The 17,500-nt window shown below is 48.4% G+C and overlaps 8 protein-coding genes across 15 annotated transcripts in view; 5 read left to right on the forward strand and 3 right to left on the reverse strand.

Annotated features, from left to right (window-relative positions):
• The window catches only part of LOC126575826 (serine/arginine-rich splicing factor 1A), a 2,009-nt gene extending 1,388 nt beyond the window's left edge, over positions 1 to 621 (forward strand). Inside the window, exon 5 of one of the 2 annotated variants that reach the window (XR_007608277.1) lies at positions 501 to 621. The gene's annotated coding sequence lies outside the window, so the exon portion shown is untranslated. Of the gene's footprint in view, positions 318 to 500 lie in introns of those variants that run through there. The other variant, XM_050236753.1, reaches the window with a different exon arrangement.
• Positions 622 to 2,500: 1,879 nt separating this feature from the next.
• Positions 2,501 to 4,334, forward strand: LOC126575825 (peroxisome assembly protein 12). Its single transcript, XM_050236752.1, has 5 exons — positions 2,501 to 2,676; positions 2,734 to 3,233; positions 3,303 to 3,524; positions 3,601 to 3,773; positions 4,161 to 4,334. The coding sequence occupies exons 1-4, from the start codon at positions 2,557 to 2,559 to the stop codon at positions 3,719 to 3,721; spliced, it is 963 nt and encodes a 320-aa protein (XP_050092709.1). The 5' UTR covers positions 2,501 to 2,556; the 3' UTR covers positions 3,722 to 3,773; positions 4,161 to 4,334.
• Positions 4,335 to 4,503: 169 nt separating this feature from the next.
• Positions 4,504 to 5,984, forward strand: LOC126578185 (alcohol dehydrogenase class-3). Its single transcript, XM_050240506.1, has 2 exons — positions 4,504 to 4,686; positions 4,754 to 5,984. Exons 1-2 carry the CDS (start codon positions 4,666 to 4,668, stop codon positions 5,864 to 5,866), a joined length of 1,134 nt encoding a protein of 377 aa, XP_050096463.1. The 5' UTR covers positions 4,504 to 4,665; the 3' UTR covers positions 5,867 to 5,984.
• Positions 5,985 to 6,104: 120 nt separating this feature from the next.
• On the reverse strand, positions 6,105 to 8,514 carry LOC126578182 (zinc finger protein 570-like). The gene is made up of 2 exons (XM_050240504.1): positions 8,163 to 8,514; positions 6,105 to 8,096 (listed from the first exon to the last, which is right to left on the reverse strand). Exons 1-2 carry the CDS (start codon positions 8,328 to 8,330, stop codon positions 6,249 to 6,251), a joined length of 2,016 nt encoding a protein of 671 aa, XP_050096461.1. The 5' UTR covers positions 8,331 to 8,514; the 3' UTR covers positions 6,105 to 6,248.
• A 51-nt stretch (positions 8,515 to 8,565) lies between these two features.
• On the forward strand, positions 8,566 to 11,114 carry LOC126578181 (U3 small nucleolar RNA-associated protein 25 homolog). Its single transcript, XM_050240503.1, has one exon. It carries the CDS (start codon positions 8,663 to 8,665, stop codon positions 11,078 to 11,080), a length of 2,418 nt encoding a protein of 805 aa, XP_050096460.1. The 5' UTR covers positions 8,566 to 8,662; the 3' UTR covers positions 11,081 to 11,114.
• A 218-nt stretch (positions 11,115 to 11,332) lies between these two features.
• On the forward strand, positions 11,333 to 13,285 carry LOC126578183 (zinc finger protein 26-like). Its single transcript, XM_050240505.1, has 4 exons — positions 11,333 to 11,509; positions 11,586 to 12,663; positions 12,731 to 12,850; positions 12,940 to 13,285. The coding sequence occupies exons 1-4, from the start codon at positions 11,357 to 11,359 to the stop codon at positions 13,233 to 13,235; spliced, it is 1,647 nt and encodes a 548-aa protein (XP_050096462.1). The 5' UTR covers positions 11,333 to 11,356; the 3' UTR covers positions 13,236 to 13,285.
• Positions 13,286 to 13,345: 60 nt separating this feature from the next.
• Positions 13,346 to 14,177, reverse strand: LOC126578187 (uncharacterized). The gene is made up of 4 exons (XM_050240508.1): positions 14,042 to 14,177; positions 13,907 to 13,980; positions 13,756 to 13,836; positions 13,346 to 13,652 (listed from the first exon to the last, which is right to left on the reverse strand). The coding sequence occupies exons 1-4, from the start codon at positions 14,145 to 14,147 to the stop codon at positions 13,515 to 13,517; spliced, it is 399 nt and encodes a 132-aa protein (XP_050096465.1). The 5' UTR covers positions 14,148 to 14,177; the 3' UTR covers positions 13,346 to 13,514.
• A 1,047-nt stretch (positions 14,178 to 15,224) lies between these two features.
• The window catches only part of LOC126578180 (small conductance calcium-activated potassium channel protein), a 104,836-nt gene continuing 102,560 nt past the window's right edge, over positions 15,225 to 17,500 (reverse strand). For all 7 annotated transcript variants that reach the window (XM_050240500.1, XM_050240498.1, XM_050240495.1 and 4 more), the window contains one exon: positions 15,225 to 17,500. This exon is cut by the window's right edge. The gene's annotated coding sequence lies outside the window, so the exon portion shown is untranslated.

The following is a 17,500-nucleotide window of genomic DNA, read 5'->3' on the forward strand; positions in this document are numbered from 1 at the left end:
AATTCAAACTTTATCTTTCTTACACAATGAAACATTACAATTTAAAAGAGAATCATGCAATATCGAGGGACTGCAGAAGATGAACATGATTATATGTATGAGGACAGATTAAAATAGGGAAGAAAATAAGAGATAGAGAGAGGGCAAGAAAACACTTTACACACATTCCTTCTAGCAAGGACGTCGATATCTCGTATCCATGCAGTCAAAGGTGAACAGAACGACACAGGCAATTCGCAGCAACCATAGTGATACACAGTAGATACGGCGTAGAATTGGACGGAACACGGAGTGTATTTGTGCTTCTTTTTCGTGTACGTGTGAATGTGAACGTGTGCTTTCCTATCACCCATAATTCCCGTTCCTTCTTTAGCGATCGATCGGTCGGCCAATCAGTTTCACCAGCGAACGAACCAGTCGTCCTTTTCGCCTTTTCCACCCTTTTCCTGGAGCACTAGCGGATGGAACTAAACATTGAATTTTATTCTTCTTCCTGACAGGGTCAAGGATTGATGAATAGGATGTATTGAATGTTTTGAGGATTCGCCAGGATGAGGAGGAGGTGCAAGGAGGATAACGCCAGGAGAACATTGGATGGAGGAGGACAGGCAAGCAGGCGGCAGCACGCACGCTCCGTTTACACGGAGGATCGTCTGAATCGTTCCTTCGGTCACGCTACTTTTTCTTAGTAGGCCACATGCGTTGGAAGTGTTCAGGCGCTGCATACTGCTGATTGATTGCAGTTGCGTGCTTCAACATATACCGCGGTGTACGCAAGAGTAGTGGCTTATCTGTTTCAGAAACGCCTCTAGCGTGGTTTCTGCTCTCCCCGGAGACATTCAGTGGTGCTTTTACCTCCTGTTGTCCCGTTTTGGTCAAATGTAGCGCCGGGCAACTGGAACCAGTTGCCCTCTCTTGGAACACTCTTCCATGGATACTTGGATGGATCTGGATTGCACTGGAGAAGGAAGGAAAACGCACACCGCATTGCTCTGGATCGGCAGGTGAATTCTGTGCTTGTTGTGGTGGATTCGAAGGTTACCTACACGGATGATGGACTAGGCCCCGTAACAGGTGGTGCACCACCATTCCGTTTAATATCCTTTTGTGCTCCCCCTTCCTTCCCTCTAGCAGGCTCTTAGGCGTTCACTGAGAATGTTATGAGGAGGATTCTTCAGGATCTGTCGATGCTTCCGTCTGGTCTTGTACTAAGGAGAAACCCCCCGCGGATAATCTTGATCATTCTGTCGCACGAATGTATGTGCTTGTGTGCTGCGTGTGTTTGTTCTGTGTGCTTGTGTTGGATGGATCACCGAGGGACTGGAAAAAGGATTCATTCTGGAGAGGAAAATTGATCGGGATGGTCACACCTGGAAAAGGAACGCGCGGATCACGTAGCATAGCGGAGCAGTAACTGTGAGGATGCATTTTCTCAGTGGTTTCCGTCTCGATGGTACGATCGTGGCGGACAAAGGGGCCGCACGCACCGTTGGAATGGATCCAAGGAAGGAACGATTTTCTAGTTTTCCACCGTTGGACTACGTGGGACAGAAAAAAAAACAGGATTGACCATTTTGGGTTTGGAGCTGATTCAATCCGCAGCAATACGGCGGTGAATACGTTCCGGCAGGCCATTGTACTGTGCATTTTGGTTCAAATGTCTTGCCCTGGACCAGGATCTCGCCGTTGGAATGCTATGGAACGGACGCTCGGTAAAGCAAGCATTTCGCAAATATTACTGAATCCTTTGTCTTTCGCATTAACCGCTGATTTCCGTTTCCACAGTAGCTTCCCTAACCGTACAATCTTCTCTTTTAACACGCCCTTTTCGCTGTCAATTCCCCTTCTTCCAACTTCCTTACTTTCCGGTTCCGGTGTTGTTCTATTTGCTGTGGTATTTTGTATCTCATTTCGCAGCCCGTGAAAGCTGTGCACACAGCAGCTACAGCGTGGGAAGGATGCGCGTCAGTATCCCTTGTATATCCGGGTAACTCGTTGCAAGTTGGGATCTCAGATTTGATCATTTCACCCAGTCACAGAATCTTGTGTGGATGCATTAGTTTTTGACGCCCGTATTCCAATTTTAAAAACTTCTAACCGTGCGTGCGAAAAAGTTAGAAGCGGAACGAACTTTTACGGACACGTGGACAGAATGCTAGGAGGAGTAGGACGTAAGTGCGCGGCGTAAGTAGATCTACAAGAGCCCTCCGCATGGCCTCACGTTTTATCATATTTAATGGCATACTCTACTACGAGGAATGCTCCAGGCACTAAAAACCCGGCAATAAACCAAATCACTAGCAATAGCAACTTTATTCTAACCATAATTTTTTGTTTGTTATTCGACACATTAACTCACCGCATCACCCCCTCATCGAAGAAGTGGAGATAATAAAGTTTCATCGGAGCATGATTTTAAAGCAAAAACGTCCCGCGGTTAGTATCTTAATTTTCTCGATGACAAGATTTCAACAGCTTATCTTTGAGGAGGGTTATAAGAATGGTAGCAAGGGGGGCATTGTTGACATTGTCGCGCACAGCTGATTGTGAGTAGGGATGGCGGCCAAAGGAGCACACATCACACAGAACGAGGAGATAAAACCGTCGCTGTTCGAGGTCCTAGCAGCCGATGCACTCGACACGACCTTCTATCCTGCCATCAGGCGAGTCGTCGATGTAAGTACAACGGAAACGGCGAGGTGCTCATCGTAGTAACCGTGGCTGTCTCTCCAGTTTCTAGCCGCTGCCAAGCCGACCGTTTTTGGGCGCTGTGTCCAGTTTTACGACGAGTTGTACCTGCTGTTCAATGGGCTGGTGCAGGGTTACTATCTGCAGCGATATGGAGGCTCCCTGGCGGAGGTTTTCTACGGACTTACGCGACAATCGAAGGGCCGCGGCGAGGACACATTCACGGTGCGCGATCGAAACCTGTCGTTCGTGGTGCTGGTAGTGTTACCGTACGTGTCCCGGAAGCTGGAAACCCACATCACACGATGGCGGAATGATCTGGAGGATGGAAAATCGGTAAGCGCGGAACGGAGGGCACTCGTCCGCTTGATGCCGTTTGCGAAGGCCGCCTACGAAAGCGTTAAGCTGGTGCACTACGTAGCCTACTTGGCGGGTGGTAGTACGGACCACTCGCCGTTACTACGGTTGCTACGCCTATCGCTAACCTATCACTCCGAGGAAGAGGAAAGCTGGTCCCTTAGCGAGGTCTTCCAGGGCAAAGTGAGGTGAGAGAGAAGAGGATTTTGCTGGGAAAGTTGACCGGTTGGGATTCTAACGACGGCGCTGTCTTACAGGATTGCTACTGTGCTCAGTACGGCACTGTTGCGGTGGTTGGAATTGTCCGCCTTTTTCCTACAATTCATCGAATGGTGGCAAACTGAGGCCAACATCGGTGATCTGTCGAAGCTACCGACCCCGGAGGCTCCCGGGCTGGATATCAACGCCTCGAAATACGCCGGCATTTGTCCGATCTGCCTGCAGAAACACATCATTCCGACGGCCATTTCCGTGTCAGGGTAAGGAGAGGATTCCGGAGTAACAATTTAAGTGGAGAATTCAATAATTATGACGCTCTTTCTATCGGCCAAACAGATACGTTTATTGCTACCGGTGCATCGTGATGCATCTGCAAAAGGAAAGCAAGTGTCCGGTTACCAAATATCCAGCGACAATCAACGATCTCATCAGGGTGTACACGGATGACGACAGCTAAATTGCGCAACGGGAACTCTGGTGAGCATGGGGTGGGTGGGTTTTAGAATAAGGTGCTTATTCTGTAACTTTCGATTACGATGGCCTCAGGCGTTCGATTCATTTGGTTCATTTTGTGTTCATTTGGTGTTCACGATCGCCTGCATGTCGAGTGCATTTTTGTGGTCGACAGCTGGCGTTCTGTTTACATCGAGCATCGAGCATCTGAAAAACAGTTATAGCGTCCTGATTGTGCATCAATAATTTCTTCCTGCTAATCGTATACTATTATTACAAAGGTTAAGTCGTTTTTATACCGAAAAAAACAAGTTAATTAATAGTTTTTTTACTTCAAACTGTCATTTTGAATTGTTTATTGTTTTCGAAACGTTTCGAAATTCGCATGAATCATCGAACGCCTGAGGCCATCGTAATCGAAAGTTACAGAATAAGCACCTAAGACTATTCAATGGCTGGTAGAATAGCAATTGTACAAAAAGGCGGTGAAAGACTGAATAAATGTTGACTCCCAGGAACATTTCGCGCCTGCATGCGCGTGTAATTAAAGGATTATAAGATAAGTTGCTTATCTTTAAATTAACCTCCTAAACCCTTGGCGTGTTGTGCTGTGCCTACTTAGTCTTCCAATAGTTTAAGGTACCGATTCGAAAAACTAAAAAGTAAAGCCCGTTTAAGCAGGCTTTTCAAATTTATTAAAAAATGCAACAGAAAAAACTAAGCAGACCCGGTGAAAAAGAAATATCCTTGCGTTTGCCGGCCGGCGATTATCGCTTGTCATCGTCAACGACCTTGCTGCACACGGCACCACGAGAGGAAAACGATCGTCCGGAACCCCAAAAAAGCCGAAATTGGACCCTCTTATCAACAAAGTCTGCCGTAATAAGCTGAACGGACAAGATTGTGAACAGTAACCGTGCCGGCAAACAAAAGGAGTGAAGCAGAATCATGGCATCCACGGTCGGTCAGGTAAGGAAGAGAAGGCTGAATCCCCTCGAAACGCTCTCGGTTTGCTCATTTCTTGGTACTTGCGCAGGTGATTAAATGCAAGGCAGCCGTTGCCTGGGAACCGAAGCAACCGCTTTCGATCGAAACGATCGAAGTGGCTCCACCGAAGGCCGGAGAGGTACGGCTGAAGGTGACGGCCTCTGGAGTGTGCCATACCGACGCCTACACACTCGGTGGCTTCGATTCGGAGGGTGTGTTCCCGGTTATTCTCGGCCACGAAGGTGCCGGCATTGTCGAGAGTGTCGGTGAAGGTGTAACCAAGTTCCAGCCGGGTGATCACGTCATTCCGCTCTACATTCCGCAATGTTACGAGTGCCGCTTCTGCAAGAGCCCGAAAACGAACCTATGCCCGAAGGTGCGCGCTACCCAGGGCAAGGGTCTCATGCCGGACGGTACAAGCCGGTTCACGTGCAACGGAAAGCAGGTGTTCCACTTCATGGGCACTTCGACATTTTCGGAGTACACGGTCGTGGCCGAGGTATCGTTGGCCAAGATCGATCCGAGTGCTCCGTTGGAGAAGGTGTGCCTGTTGGGATGTGGCATTCCGACGGGTTACGGTGCAGCGCTGAACACGGCCAACGTTGAACCGGGCACGTCCTGTGCCGTTTGGGGTCTCGGTGCCGTCGGATTGGCGGTGGTGATGGGCTGTAAGGCGGCCGGTGCTACCCGCATCATTGGTGTGGACATTAATCCGGAAAAGTTCGAGATTGGCAAGCAGTTTGGCTGCACGGAGGTCATCAATCCGAACGATTTCAAGGAACCGATCCAGCAGGTCCTGATCGAGAAGACGGACGGTGGGTTGGATTATACATTCGAGTGCGTTGGCAACGTGAACACCATGCGAGCTGCCCTGGAATCGTGCACCCGTGGCTGGGGAGTGTCCGTGGTGGTGGGTGTGGCGGAATCGGGCAAAGAAATCTCGACCCGGCCCTTCCAACTCGTAACGGGACGCACCTGGAAGGGTACGGCTTTCGGTGGGTGGAAGAGCGTGGACAGCGTACCGAAGCTGGTGGATCAGTATCTGAAGAAGGAGCTCAAGGTGGACGAATTCATTACGCACACGATGCCCGTGGAGAAGATCAACGATGCATTTACACTGATGCACGAGGGTAAGAGCATTCGCTCCATCGTTACACTGTAATCATGCGCGTACGGATATGATCCTCGCTAGATGGAGTAATTTGTCGAACAAATGACCACTCAGGGAACTAAGGTTTTTGGGGGGAAATAATAAAATTGGAATAATTTTGTATCTTTAATTTCCATTTCTTCTAATCAGGCCCTGGAAACTCACCGACTGGCTCTGACTCGTTTCGATATTTTTTCGCGCGTTACTTAGATTGCAGTTTGAATGGAAAGTGTACATGGAAACCATGGCATAATTGATGAGTCTGGGTCGACCATCACCAGAATTTGTCGGTATTTTATTTCTTTCAGCAGCTCTAGTTCATTTGTACCATTTCAGTTCTAATTCGGTTGTAGCGCTTACGTTTCTAGTATTCCTTTCCGGTGCGCAATTCCGTTCACCGTTTGCAATGAACCTGCGAGTGTTGCTTCAAGTGGTGCTTTCGAGCGAACGTTTTAGAGCAAATGGTGCAGGTGTACGGTTTTACGCCGGTGTGCAGCTGACGATGGCCAGCCAGTATCCGGGCAGCCTTGAACTTCTTGTGGCAAACCTCACATTCGAACTTGTTCTCCTCGGCGTGCGTCGACATGTGATCACGGCGGTGGCTTAGCGTGCGGAACGTTTTATCGCACACGAAACACTGGTACGGTCGCTCATTAGTGTGTGTCCGCAGGTGCGTCGTCAGATCGCCCTTCTGTGTGAACCGTTTGGAGCAGATGTTGCAAGCAAACTTGCGTTCTCGGGCATGATTTTTAACGTGCATCCGCAGTGAAGCCGCATTCCGCAACACCTTCTTGCACTGCCCGCAACTAAAGTCCTGTGGTTCGCTTTGCTGTTCGTCGGTTCCGGTGGTTCCGGACGCTAGTGGAAGCGCCGCTGCTAAATGCTTCGTCTGTAGGTGATACGTCAGATGGCCAAAACTTTCGCAAATCTGCTCACAGTTGTACATGCAGAGGTACGAGTCCTGGTGGAAGTAGACGTGCTGCCGGATGAACGTGGCGTCCGAAAATTGGGCCCCGCACATACCGCAGATGTGTACCACATCGAACTTGTTCGTCTTCCAAATCTGATCGACATCGACCGTCTGATCGTCGGCAAGGTCGTGTTCAATGCAGTGCGCACGCATCGCTTCGAAATCATTCCGAACGGTCGGGCACCGGAAACAGCGATACTCCCCATCCACGGTACAGGTGAATGTCTTGAGCTTTGGCATGCACACATCCAGCCCGTTCCGGTAGAACGATACGTGCCTGCTCAAATCCTCCTCCTCCACGATATGTTTCGGTTGTACGCACGCACGGCTATCCTCAAAGTGCTCCTCCATTTGTTCCTGGTACATGAACACGCGGAAACAGTTGCCACAGCGAAAGTACTCGATGGATTCGAAACACAGTTCCAGTGTTTGCTGATGCACGAGAAAGCACTTTCCAGCAGGCTGCAGCACAGCAGCAGGCTGCAGCACAGCAGCAGGCTGTGCCGTGTAGTTACAGTAAAGGCACGTTTCGTGCTTCTGTTGCTTATCGGCGCTTTTTTCCAGCACCACGGCACTATCTAGCAGCTCCTCTTCCGATGATGATCTGTCGCCAGGCGATTTGGATGCTTTAAGCAAGATCTTACCCTGCCTTAACAATGTGGATTCCTCTGCAGCAGACGTTACGCTAGTGACGAGCCGCACTTCGAACTCGGATTCACTATCCTCATCATCGACGTCCTTCAGAGTGTCTTCCTCTCCCTTGAACATTTGAACCAGCCGCCAGCCAGTCAAACGTTGATCGGACTCGGATCTAAGCCCGTCATCGGTAGCCGCCACTCCATCCTGTTCCATAAGTATCGTGGAGAATTCATTTCTGGTTTCAGCACATTCGCTGTTTGCTGCGATCACGATTTCACTCTTTTCCGGCAGCTTGGGCTCCTCGCTGGTTTGTGTTTGCGCATGGCGTCTCAATGCCGGAGGATTTCTGCGTACGATAGATATATCCGTACACTGTGTTCCGGTCTCTACCAGCTGTGGGGTGCTCGGGAACTTCCGCTCCGGTTCCGTTTGGACTTCGGCACACTTTTTAATGACTTTTGACGCTGGATCGGTGCCTCCTTCGATTGCCTTCGGTACCGGTTTGGCGACGTTGAAGATGTCGTACAGCAGATCATTCGAACTACGGACCTTCGTGATGAAGGAGTACACATCCCGCAGTTTCCGTTTGCAATCCACGCACACGCCGTTGGGTAGTTTCTCATCTCGGATCACCTGGAAAGGAACGGGGGATCGATGAAAAGGACCCATCGTGGAGAGGGTTAGGGGATTAGCACTCACCTGTTCTCCTGTTACCAGCTCAATCACCTTCGGAAAGGGGACGATCTTTCCGTCCAGAATTTCGCTGCAAAAGACCGGTTTCAGTTGATTCCGTTCGACCGCAGCCAGACAGGTACGGCAAAGTTCCTCCGGCGTAACCGACAACTCCAGCGATTCTTTCGCGTCCATGTCGGCAGCGATGGCCACCGTTAACGTGGCGACGGCACACACCAAGGATCTCTACGCACCAGGGTTTTTTTTCAGACGACACGGGATTTCCACACGGAACGGGATTTAAATTTTGTGAACCAACTGGCAGCAACTCTTTCGCGGAGCATCAGGACGCGGCCATCGCAGATGTCAACAAATGGTGCAACTTGGCTCAAATAATAGACAGCTCGCGAAAAACCAAAACAAACTTCCGTCACGGACTTGCGCTTTTCTCCGTTTGACCGCGACTTTGCGACACGTTTTTCGCGAGAAACCGCAGTGGAAAGTGGAAAATCCCCGTTTTGTGAAAAATGAAAAACCGACGAAATACGAAATCGAAAGGAGGCCCTTTCCGCACAAAGGGCATGAAGAAAAAGCTGAAAAAGCAGCAGGCTAATCGACCGGCTCCGACGCGGCAGACCAAGCAGCAAAAGCACATCAACCGCGCGCAGGAAACGATCGAGGCGCAAAAGCGACAAATTCAAACCGAGCTCAAGTACCGGAAACAGGCGAACGCGCCCCTGGAGTACGAGTTTAGCGATTCGGATGTGGAACCGGAGGCGAAAGAGGAAGGGGCATTCGAGAATCTTATGGAAATGCTCTCCAGCAAAGGGGCAGGTGTGAGCGGGTACAGCGAGGACGAGGAGGACGAGGAGAACGAGGAGAACGAGGAGGACGAGGAGAACGAGGAGGACTCGGAAGATGAGGAGAACGAGAGCGACGCGGAAATGCTTTCGGAACAGGAAGCTGGTTCGGATCTGGAAGAAGACAGCGAAGTAGGCGATGAGGAAGAGGCAGAAGCAGAGGAAGGCGACGTCGATGAGGACGACGGAGATGATGGAGAAGAAGATGCCCCTACGGATGATGGCGATAGTGCGATCTCGTCGGATGAGGAAGACGTAGGGACCGGCGGTACGGTAACCGACCCCTACATGTTGCACACAGCCTTCAACATAAGCCCCGCGATGCTGGAAGCACTGGCGGCCGAGCCGGTGTCACTCGAGGGCAAAGCCATGCCCTTCGGTAGCCTTGGAAACATCTACGTCGAGCTACCGAAGCAGACTACTATGATGAGAATGGAGTCGAAGGGAATCGTGCAACGGGAACGATACGCCACACCGGGCAGCCTACCGGTGGTCCCGGACGCATCCAGCGAGATTAATTGGCCCGGTCTGCATGTGAAGGACAAAATCGTTCGCAACATAACCGAAACACCGAATGCAATGCAGCGAGAAATGTTCGCTATCCTGAACAACTACCAGGATCTGCTTTACACTGGTCGCACCCTAGAGAACGGTGATCAGCTCCGCTACGCCTACTGCCTGCATGCCCTCAATCACCTCGTGAAGGCAGTGACGAAGACTCAGCACCACAACCTGAAGCTGGCCGCAGCGCAACCGGCTTCGTCCAAAAAATCCAGACGGAATCGTCGCAAAAAGGAGAAAGAAGTCATCGAGCCGGAGATTGCAGTGGCTGAGTACCGCGATCAAGGTTTGGTTCGACCGAAAGTCTTGATCGTAGTGCCGTTCCGTCATTCTGCCTTGAAGATCGTGAACCAGCTGAAGGAACTGTTTGCTGGCGATAACGCGAAAGCGGTCACCAACTATAAGCGTTTCGCCGAGGAGTACGGCGGTGAGGATACGCTGTTCTTTCCGCAGATCAACCGGAAACCGGAAGATTATGAGCAAACGTTCGCTGGAAACATTGACGATAATTTCCGGATCGGAATTGCTTTCAACCGATCATCGATGAAGCTGTACACGCGGTACTATGCCTCAGATTTGATAATAGCGTCACCGCTTGGCCTGCGCGTGACCATCGGTGCGGAAGGGGAAACCGATCGGGATTACGATTTTCTTTCCAGCATCGAGCTGCTGATCATCGATCAAGCTGAGGTGTGCTATGCACAGAACTGGGACCACCTGTTGCACCTGTTCGAACATCTCCATCTGCAGCCGAAAAGTGCGGAGAATACGGATTTCTCCCGGGTGCGTGATTGGTGCCTTAACGGGTGGACAAAGTTCTATCGCCAGACGGTGTTCCTGTCTTCGCTCGAGTTGCCCGAGTATCGATCGCTGTTTAACAAACATTTTCAGAACTATCGTGGCAAGATACGCACCGTGAATCGTGTGGCGCATGGTAGCATCCGGCACGTGGTTGTGCGAGTTCCGCAGAGCTTTCAGCGTATCGAGGTGACGTCACTGGAAGGGCAAAGCAATGCACGGTTTTCACACTTTGTGAGCGTGATTCTACCGCAGGCCCGTAGCCTCTCGATGGCCCGTTGCCTGATCTATGTGCCGAGTTATTTCGATTTCGTGCGTTTGAGGAACTACTTCAAGAAGGAGGAAATCAGTTTTACCCAAATCTGCGAGTACACGACGGATGCCAAGATTGCTCGGGCACGGGACATGTTCTATCATGGCAGCAAACACTTTCTGCTCTACTCTGAGCGATCACACTTTTTCCGGCGACATCGTATCAAGGGCATACGGCATCTAATTATGTACGCTCCACCGGTCTATCCGCACTTCTATCCCGAGATGATCAATCTGATGGCAAACGAGTTCCAGAACCTGAAGGATGGTGTCGATGCTGGCTCAATGACGGTCACGGTACTGTTCACCAAGTACGATTCACTCTACATGTCCGCCATCCTGGGGACCGATCGTGCCCGTACCATCCTGCAAGCGACGAAATCCGTGCACCGTCTAACCACGGATACGAAGTGAGTGTTTGGATGAATAAACTGTTGATTGAAAAGTTTAAAAAGGACTCATTTACATCGAAATACTACCGAAATGACTCTTGATTCTCTACTTCCGGTCCTCTTCCGGTTAACAACCGGCCCGGAATGAACCGACCCTAGTTAACCATTGAAGTTCTTCCAAGATTGCATGGGCCATGGTTTCCTGTGATGGTTTGACCTGATGGTTTGTTTACGTTCGGTCGCGCGCGTTAAAGTCGTTTGGCGGTGGATTGGAGATTTGAAACTCGTGAAAACCATCATGAATTTAGAAATTGATTTGGAAAACGTGTGCAGGATCTGCCTATCGGAATCCGATTCGAAACCCTCCTTGCACCACATCTTCTGTGACATCATCGTGGAAGGAACGTTGGTGTCCTTCCCGTACGTGGTCGACTTTTGCTTGGATTTGAAGGTGAGTCCCAGGTTTTCTTCTGCCAGGATTTAAGGCAGATTCTCCATATCCCCCTCATGCGCTGCATTTCTTTTAGATTGGGCAAGATGCAGAAGGTGCTCCCAGCAAGATTTGCCAAGCTTGCCGCTCGCAGTTGGTCCAGTTTTACTCGTTCAAGCAAAAGAGCCACAGGACGGACAAGCTAATCCACTCGTTGTTGCCAACCGAGCCGCGACCTCAAACGAAAGTAGAATTATGCTCGGTCAAGGAAAACACTTTCATTTACGAACTGTCCGAGGAGTTGTTGAGCGAATCAGAAGGGACCCCGTCGTTGGTGGCCGAACCGAACGCCGGCTCATTAGTCTATGATAACGAGGAATTCATGCTAGAAGACGAGCTCATTGAGGAATCAGTGATGCACCTCGAAACATCCCCTTCTATGGAGCAGTATGATGATTCATTGGAAAACGAAAGCCAGATCCAACAGGACACTGTAGAGGCAGGAGAAGAGGGTACGGATGCTGAATCAAGTAATATCGAGGAAGGTGACTTTGAATCAAATAATGCCGATAGCACAACCCACTTCGAAGAGCCAAACAAACAAGTGCAGCTAGTAAGTGTCGTTCCGGTTCCAAATAATACGATGGGAAAGGAATTAAAATGTACCATCTGCGCCACAACCCACCCAACGAAAAGTTGTTTGAAGCGGCATGTGCGAAAACACAGGAACGCTGATATTCTGCTCAAGCACATGAGCTTCTACTCCTGCGAGGTTTGCCATTCGCTGTATCTGAACGAAGAGGAGCGAAACGAACATACGCAAGCATGTGCCAATTCGTTCGCAAACAATGATGAAACACTATCGGAGCGCGGTCAGCATCTTGATGATGGTGGAGGGCTGTGTGGCGTCTGTAATGTGTCCTATGTCCGCAGCGAACTGTTGAAACACCACATGATACTGACGCACTTGCACAAATATCCCTGCCCATATGTGGACTGTGGCTGCGAATACCATTCACTAGCAGTGCTCGCTCTTCACCTTACCAACAAGCACGCACAATCGACGGAATCCACCTGCTGCCATCGGTGCAAAGAAGAAGTTCCTCGAGAATCCATGGAACAGCATCTAGAATCGTTCTGCAAAGCTAACAAGCAATTCGATTGTACACACTGTGGTAAGTTTAGCGCGGATTTTGCAAGCCTAAAAACCACCTCTAGAACCACCTTCTGTATGCTTTTTAGATAAAACATTCCTATCCTCTCGAGCCCGTGCACAACACCTCAAGCAACTGGAGCAAAGGTTCCAGTGTACGCTGTGTGGGAAGTCGTTCGCTGCGCTGGCGTCATTGCGATCACATCAACGTAAGTGGAAGAAGAACAGACCGCCTCTAGAGGCAGGCTCAAACATTGCATTTTCTTTCAATAATGCATTCGTTCTTTTATTCAAACAGTAATACACACGGGAGAAAAACCGTTTCTTTGCACCGTTTGCGGAAAGTCGTTTAAGACGGCCAGCCACCGGTCCGCTCACATGGATACGCACATTAAGGGAAAGTCGTTCAAGTGTGATTTGTGTGGCAGGTTTCTGCAATCGCGTGGCTGCTTCCGGAACCATGTGAAACGACACCGGACGGAGAAGAGCCATCGGTGCGATATCTGCGGCAAAATGTTCTACTGCAAGTACAGTGTCCGGGTGCACCAGAAGGAGGTACATAAGATGAAAACTGTTACTCAAGCGGATGAATGAAAGAGGAAGGGGGCATTTTCGTTGTCGAACCTGGTTACTTAATGTATGAATAAAATATGAACTATGCTTATTTGAATTTCTCATAAAGTATCTCTTGCCAAGCTTCGATTAATTGCTGCTTGCGTGAATGTTTATTGTTCTGTAGTACATATAATTGCTCCTTACGACACTTCCCATTCCCAAATGTATAATTTTTAGCGTGAGCCTTCAGGATACCATGCAAACGGCGGCTAAACGACTAACAGGGCTGTGCCTCACGATACTACCCTCGCCGCCGTCTTATCCAGCCTTGCTCGGAAGCTTTCCTCCCGTTCCTTTGGCAGCTCGCTTTTCACGTGTCCCGTCTTCGTTCGTTAGCGCGTTGGTAAATGCGTCAGCGTTGCGATCGTCGAATGCCTGCGCATCGCGACGGGCTCTCTGTGGATGTTTGGAAAGTGGGCGATAAGGAAGAAAACGACAAGGAGGAGGTGAAGAGAATGTGAACGATCGTCTATACATTGCCGTAATTGTGAAATCAGACCATCGACGCAGCATGCGGATGTGGCGGTGGTGGAGGAAATTGTTCCTGTCCGGGAACTTCCGGCGGAGCTTGACGGACCAGCTGTGGAGAAGGGCAGGAATCCGGGTAAAACCAGGGGCACTTTTCCGCACTTTCTGCGCGTTTCACTTACCCGACTGTGCGCCATATTGGGTGGCCTCGGGAAATCTCCCGGGCTTGGCATGTTGGGAATTTGCGGACTATCCGCTACCTACAATTTAAATCAGTTAGGATGGTTGATGGTGCACGTTCCGTGTTCACTGACTACCTACCCCTTCGACTGCATTCGGCAACGGAGAGGCCCGGGACTGACCGACGGACAGACAGAGCACGGTGCCAATGGCGAAAGCTAGCAGAAATGAGAAACGAGCCATTTCAAAAAACGGTTGTAGGCTAGATACTTCGACACACTTCTAGTTAGGTTCCAGTGTAAACCGAGAGTTTATATACGCCACGGTGTCGCACATTGTCAGCACCATTCGTCACAGATTGTCACCTTCGATATTTTGGCCAATTAAGCGGAGGAGGTAATTAAAGAGCGTAAATCATCTTTTTCGCGTGTCGCGTGTACGTGTCATAGATGATTACGGTGCCGTGTACGTGCCATACGGGCCTCCGGATGTGGCTGGTTTACGTTTGTTTTTCCGCTAACCCTAACCGCGCGGCCATCGATCACCGATCAAGATTGGAACCGATGTGGGAAGTTGTCAAGCGTAGGAAAGCACATAATTTTCTCTGACCTTTCGGATGCCACGACATGATACCCGCGATCGCAACGCGCACGATCGCGCAAACAAGCGACCAGCAACACCGCACGAGAGCTCTATTGAAATTTTATAATAATTTATTTACTTTCCTTCTTTATTAGAACTATTTAACAATATATACAATAGGCAATGAAGATCGTTTAATGTAAATTCTTTTCTACAAACGGAAAAACGCAATGGTTGAACGTGAATAGAATTGCTAGAAACACTTGAAACAAGAGGACCACAAGACATCTTACCCGCGACCCCAGTTGTAACTCGATGTCGGGGTGGCCAGCCCATCCTTCGTTCGCCCATCGATAGATGCGATTATGGTACTATGCTATGCTAGGGTTATGTGTGGTTGTGTCTGAATCTGCTTCCGTTTCTTCTCTCCGTAAGCCAGTAGGTGGCCAATGTAGATGCTAGCTTTTATCACCTTCGATTTCCTACCGTCCGGCTATTAGGGTTTACTTATGGGACCATTTTTGTTATATTTTTTTTCGGCTTTTGAAACGGCGTTTCACTTGAAGTGATTGTAAGAGTATTGGATTAGCTTCTGCCCTTCTTCTTCTTCTTCTTCGGGGCCCGGGAGAGGACTCTGTTCGTTTTTATTCCATTCCTACTACCTCCTAATCCTACCAGTGAACGTTGTTCGCTATATATGTATATACAATATGAAAACGAAGTTCTAATTTATCTACCCACATTTCTTGACGTTGCGTGTTTGGAGTTTTGCACAAATGTTTTACTCTTTTATTCACTTTCTTTATCTGCCTTTCTTTTTTTTTTAATGCGTATCAACGTTACATTGTAGTGGAGTAAAACTAGGGTCGATTCTAGTTGCTAGAGTGTGAGTTTGGGTTTTTTAAGAGTTTTTCGTTTTTTAGTATTTTGTTAATCATTCAGCTCCTCCTCCTTCTGCTCCTGTCTCTCATTATTCCCTCTAGTACTATTACCGACTAAGAGAGTGTCTTTATTTGTTTGCTAAATTTTGAATCGCATCTCGTTAGTTCATCCATCGCATTCGTCCCGACATTCCCATTCTTTCCTCCCCAGCCACCCAATCGCTTCTTTGTTTCATTTAGTTATCAACTGTGTTTGCTTTACTTTTAGTTATCTTTGCCTAATCGCATATTTATATATGAAGCGTGGGCACCACGCAGCAGAAGGTGCACTCTCTATCTCACAAGTCTACCAGCCCCGTTTTTGTGTTATCATATCCTTTCTTACTTGGTCAGAAGTTACACGTCCCGAGCACATTGCGTGTGCGTTTCATGTCCTTTTTTCTCGGCACGGTACGAAATGCATTACGACGAACGAAGAAAGTACTGGAAACTGATGATAATCTCTAGACTAGAACGAATCCACTACCTCTGCAATCAATGGCAAAACGTTGAGTATAAAATTGATTCTACTTATCTGAACGTGCTCTACTGATGTTGCTGCTGTTGCTGTTGGTTCTCAATATGGTCGATGTATCTTCTGCGCTTACCCTTATCTATCTATGCCCCTTCAACAGTCAACCAGTACCAGTTTCAAGGGGTAGTTTTCCGTCACAACGTGTGTATCAGGGATTTATGCTATGCTGCTAGTATGTGCTTAGTGCGCTATATACTCTCGTCACGGTGGCTTCCACTCGTCTTCCCACCACTCTCACATACACTCACACACATACACAGAGAGGGGGAGAGGTCAACATCTAAATCGGAGAAAGGTGTTAGGAGTAGATTGGATTGTTTTTTATTCTTCTTTTCCTTTTAAATAGAGATTGGAGTTTTTAGTTTAAAGTGTGCGTGAGTGTGAGTGTTGTTTCGCATTTTGCTTCTTTTTTTTTATTGGTAGGTAAGAGGGAATAGCTTAGTGGAGAGCGTATAAGAGCAAAACGGGTTTTTGGAATCGAAACATTAACCACCGAGCGCAGTAACAAGTTTGCTTTAAAACGATTGAACGATAGAAGATGCGAAAACGGCCTAGAGACTGCGTATAACTGCCGTCCGCTCGCTCACGCTGATCCGGGCGTTATTGTAGGTAATTGATTGGTCTTAAGTTTGTTTAGTTTCCTTTTTCACCCCATTTTTTCCCTCACCGTCGTCTTGTGATTTAGTTTCATCGTGAGAAAGGAAGGATCTTCCGGTTAACTGTTCAGTTTGTTGGCCCTTCTAAAAAAGGGACAAGATCGGCATTCGTTATCGTACGCGTATCATTCTCTTGTTCACGAAAGTGGTACGCGCCGCAGGGATAGGAGTCCAAAGAGACACAGAGGCTCACGGTACGCACAAACCGAGCTATTAAATTCAGCGCACAGGTATATGAAAGGTATTCTGTATGTTCATTTTCACGCTTTTTCCGGTGGATTTGCTGCTCTCCTAAGAAAGGTTTACTATTTCTCTGCCGATCGTACTCCTTCCTCTATAATATTTTCGCAACGCTACATGATAAATAAGTTAAAAATTTGCTGTATATGTTTCGTTTAAAATTTGAGAATTACTTTTAACAGGGTTGCCCATTGTTTGTTGTTAGATTTCGATTTTCATTTTTTTTTTCATTTAGAGTTTCCCTTCCGCTGAAAGTTTCACTTTCTTCTACCCTTTTTTCGTTCTGAATTTGAATCCGAATCCGAAGCCAGTCAGTGGCATTTCAGTTTTAGTCAATCGAGATTGTGAGAGGATGTTTCTTCTAACCACTAACATTATTAAATTGTCCTTATCCCTACTCCACTCCCCCAAATATAATGCAAACGGTAAGGCTACTTCATCGTTTTCGTTTTACTCTCTCTCTCTCTCTCGGCCGCTCTCTGTTTTTTTTAAATATTATTTTAATAAAAATCCAATGGATCCCGATTGGCTACTAGCGAGAAGATGAGTGCGCAAGTGACGTCAGTCAAATACGGTCTACGGTGTTCGTTCTTACTGTAATTTTAATGTCGCGGTTTTTCGATTCGCCAAGAGAGATTAATAAACGAGCAAACGAGTTTGGCT

The sequence above is a fragment of the Anopheles aquasalis genome, chromosome 3 (genome assembly GCF_943734665.1).
Source record: "Anopheles aquasalis chromosome 3, idAnoAquaMG_Q_19, whole genome shotgun sequence".
Lineage (NCBI taxonomy): Eukaryota > Metazoa > Arthropoda > Insecta > Diptera > Culicidae > Anopheles > Anopheles aquasalis.

Coding starts and splice junctions, on each gene's coding strand:
- LOC126578183 (XM_050240505.1), top strand. CDS start 11,357: ATGAATTTAGAAATTGATTTGGAAAACGTGTGCAGGATCTGCCTATCG. Junction 11,510..11,585: donor ACTTTTGCTTGGATTTGAAG/GTGAGTCCCAGG, acceptor CATTTCTTTTAG/ATTGGGCAAGATGCAGAAGG. Junction 12,664..12,730: donor ATTCGATTGTACACACTGTG/GTAAGTTTAGCG, acceptor TATGCTTTTTAG/ATAAAACATTCCTATCCTCT.
- LOC126578185 (XM_050240506.1), top strand. CDS start 4,666: ATGGCATCCACGGTCGGTCAG. Junction 4,687..4,753: donor TGGCATCCACGGTCGGTCAG/GTAAGGAAGAGA, acceptor GTACTTGCGCAG/GTGATTAAATGCAAGGCAGC.
- LOC126578181 (XM_050240503.1), top strand. CDS start 8,663: ATGAAAAACCGACGAAATACGAAATCGAAAGGAGGCCCTTTCCGCACA.
- LOC126575825 (XM_050236752.1), top strand. CDS start 2,557: ATGGCGGCCAAAGGAGCACACATCACACAGAACGAGGAGATAAAACCG. Junction 3,234..3,302: donor GTCTTCCAGGGCAAAGTGAG/GTGAGAGAGAAG, acceptor GCTGTCTTACAG/GATTGCTACTGTGCTCAGTA. Junction 3,525..3,600: donor ACGGCCATTTCCGTGTCAGG/GTAAGGAGAGGA, acceptor TCGGCCAAACAG/ATACGTTTATTGCTACCGGT.
- LOC126578187 (XM_050240508.1), bottom strand. CDS start 14,147: ATGGCTCGTTTCTCATTTCTGCTAGCTTTCGCCATTGGCACCGTGCTC. Junction 13,981..14,041: donor GAATGCAGTCGAAGGGGTAG/GTAGTCAGTGAA, acceptor AATTGTAGGTAG/CGGATAGTCCGCAAATTCCC. Junction 13,837..13,906: donor CCAATATGGCGCACAGTCGG/GTAAGTGAAACG, acceptor CCTTCTCCACAG/CTGGTCCGTCAAGCTCCGCC.
- LOC126578182 (XM_050240504.1), bottom strand. CDS start 8,330: ATGGACGCGAAAGAATCGCTGGAGTTGTCGGTTACGCCGGAGGAACTT. Junction 8,097..8,162: donor AGCTGGTAACAGGAGAACAG/GTGAGTGCTAAT, acceptor GTTCCTTTCCAG/GTGATCCGAGATGAGAAACT.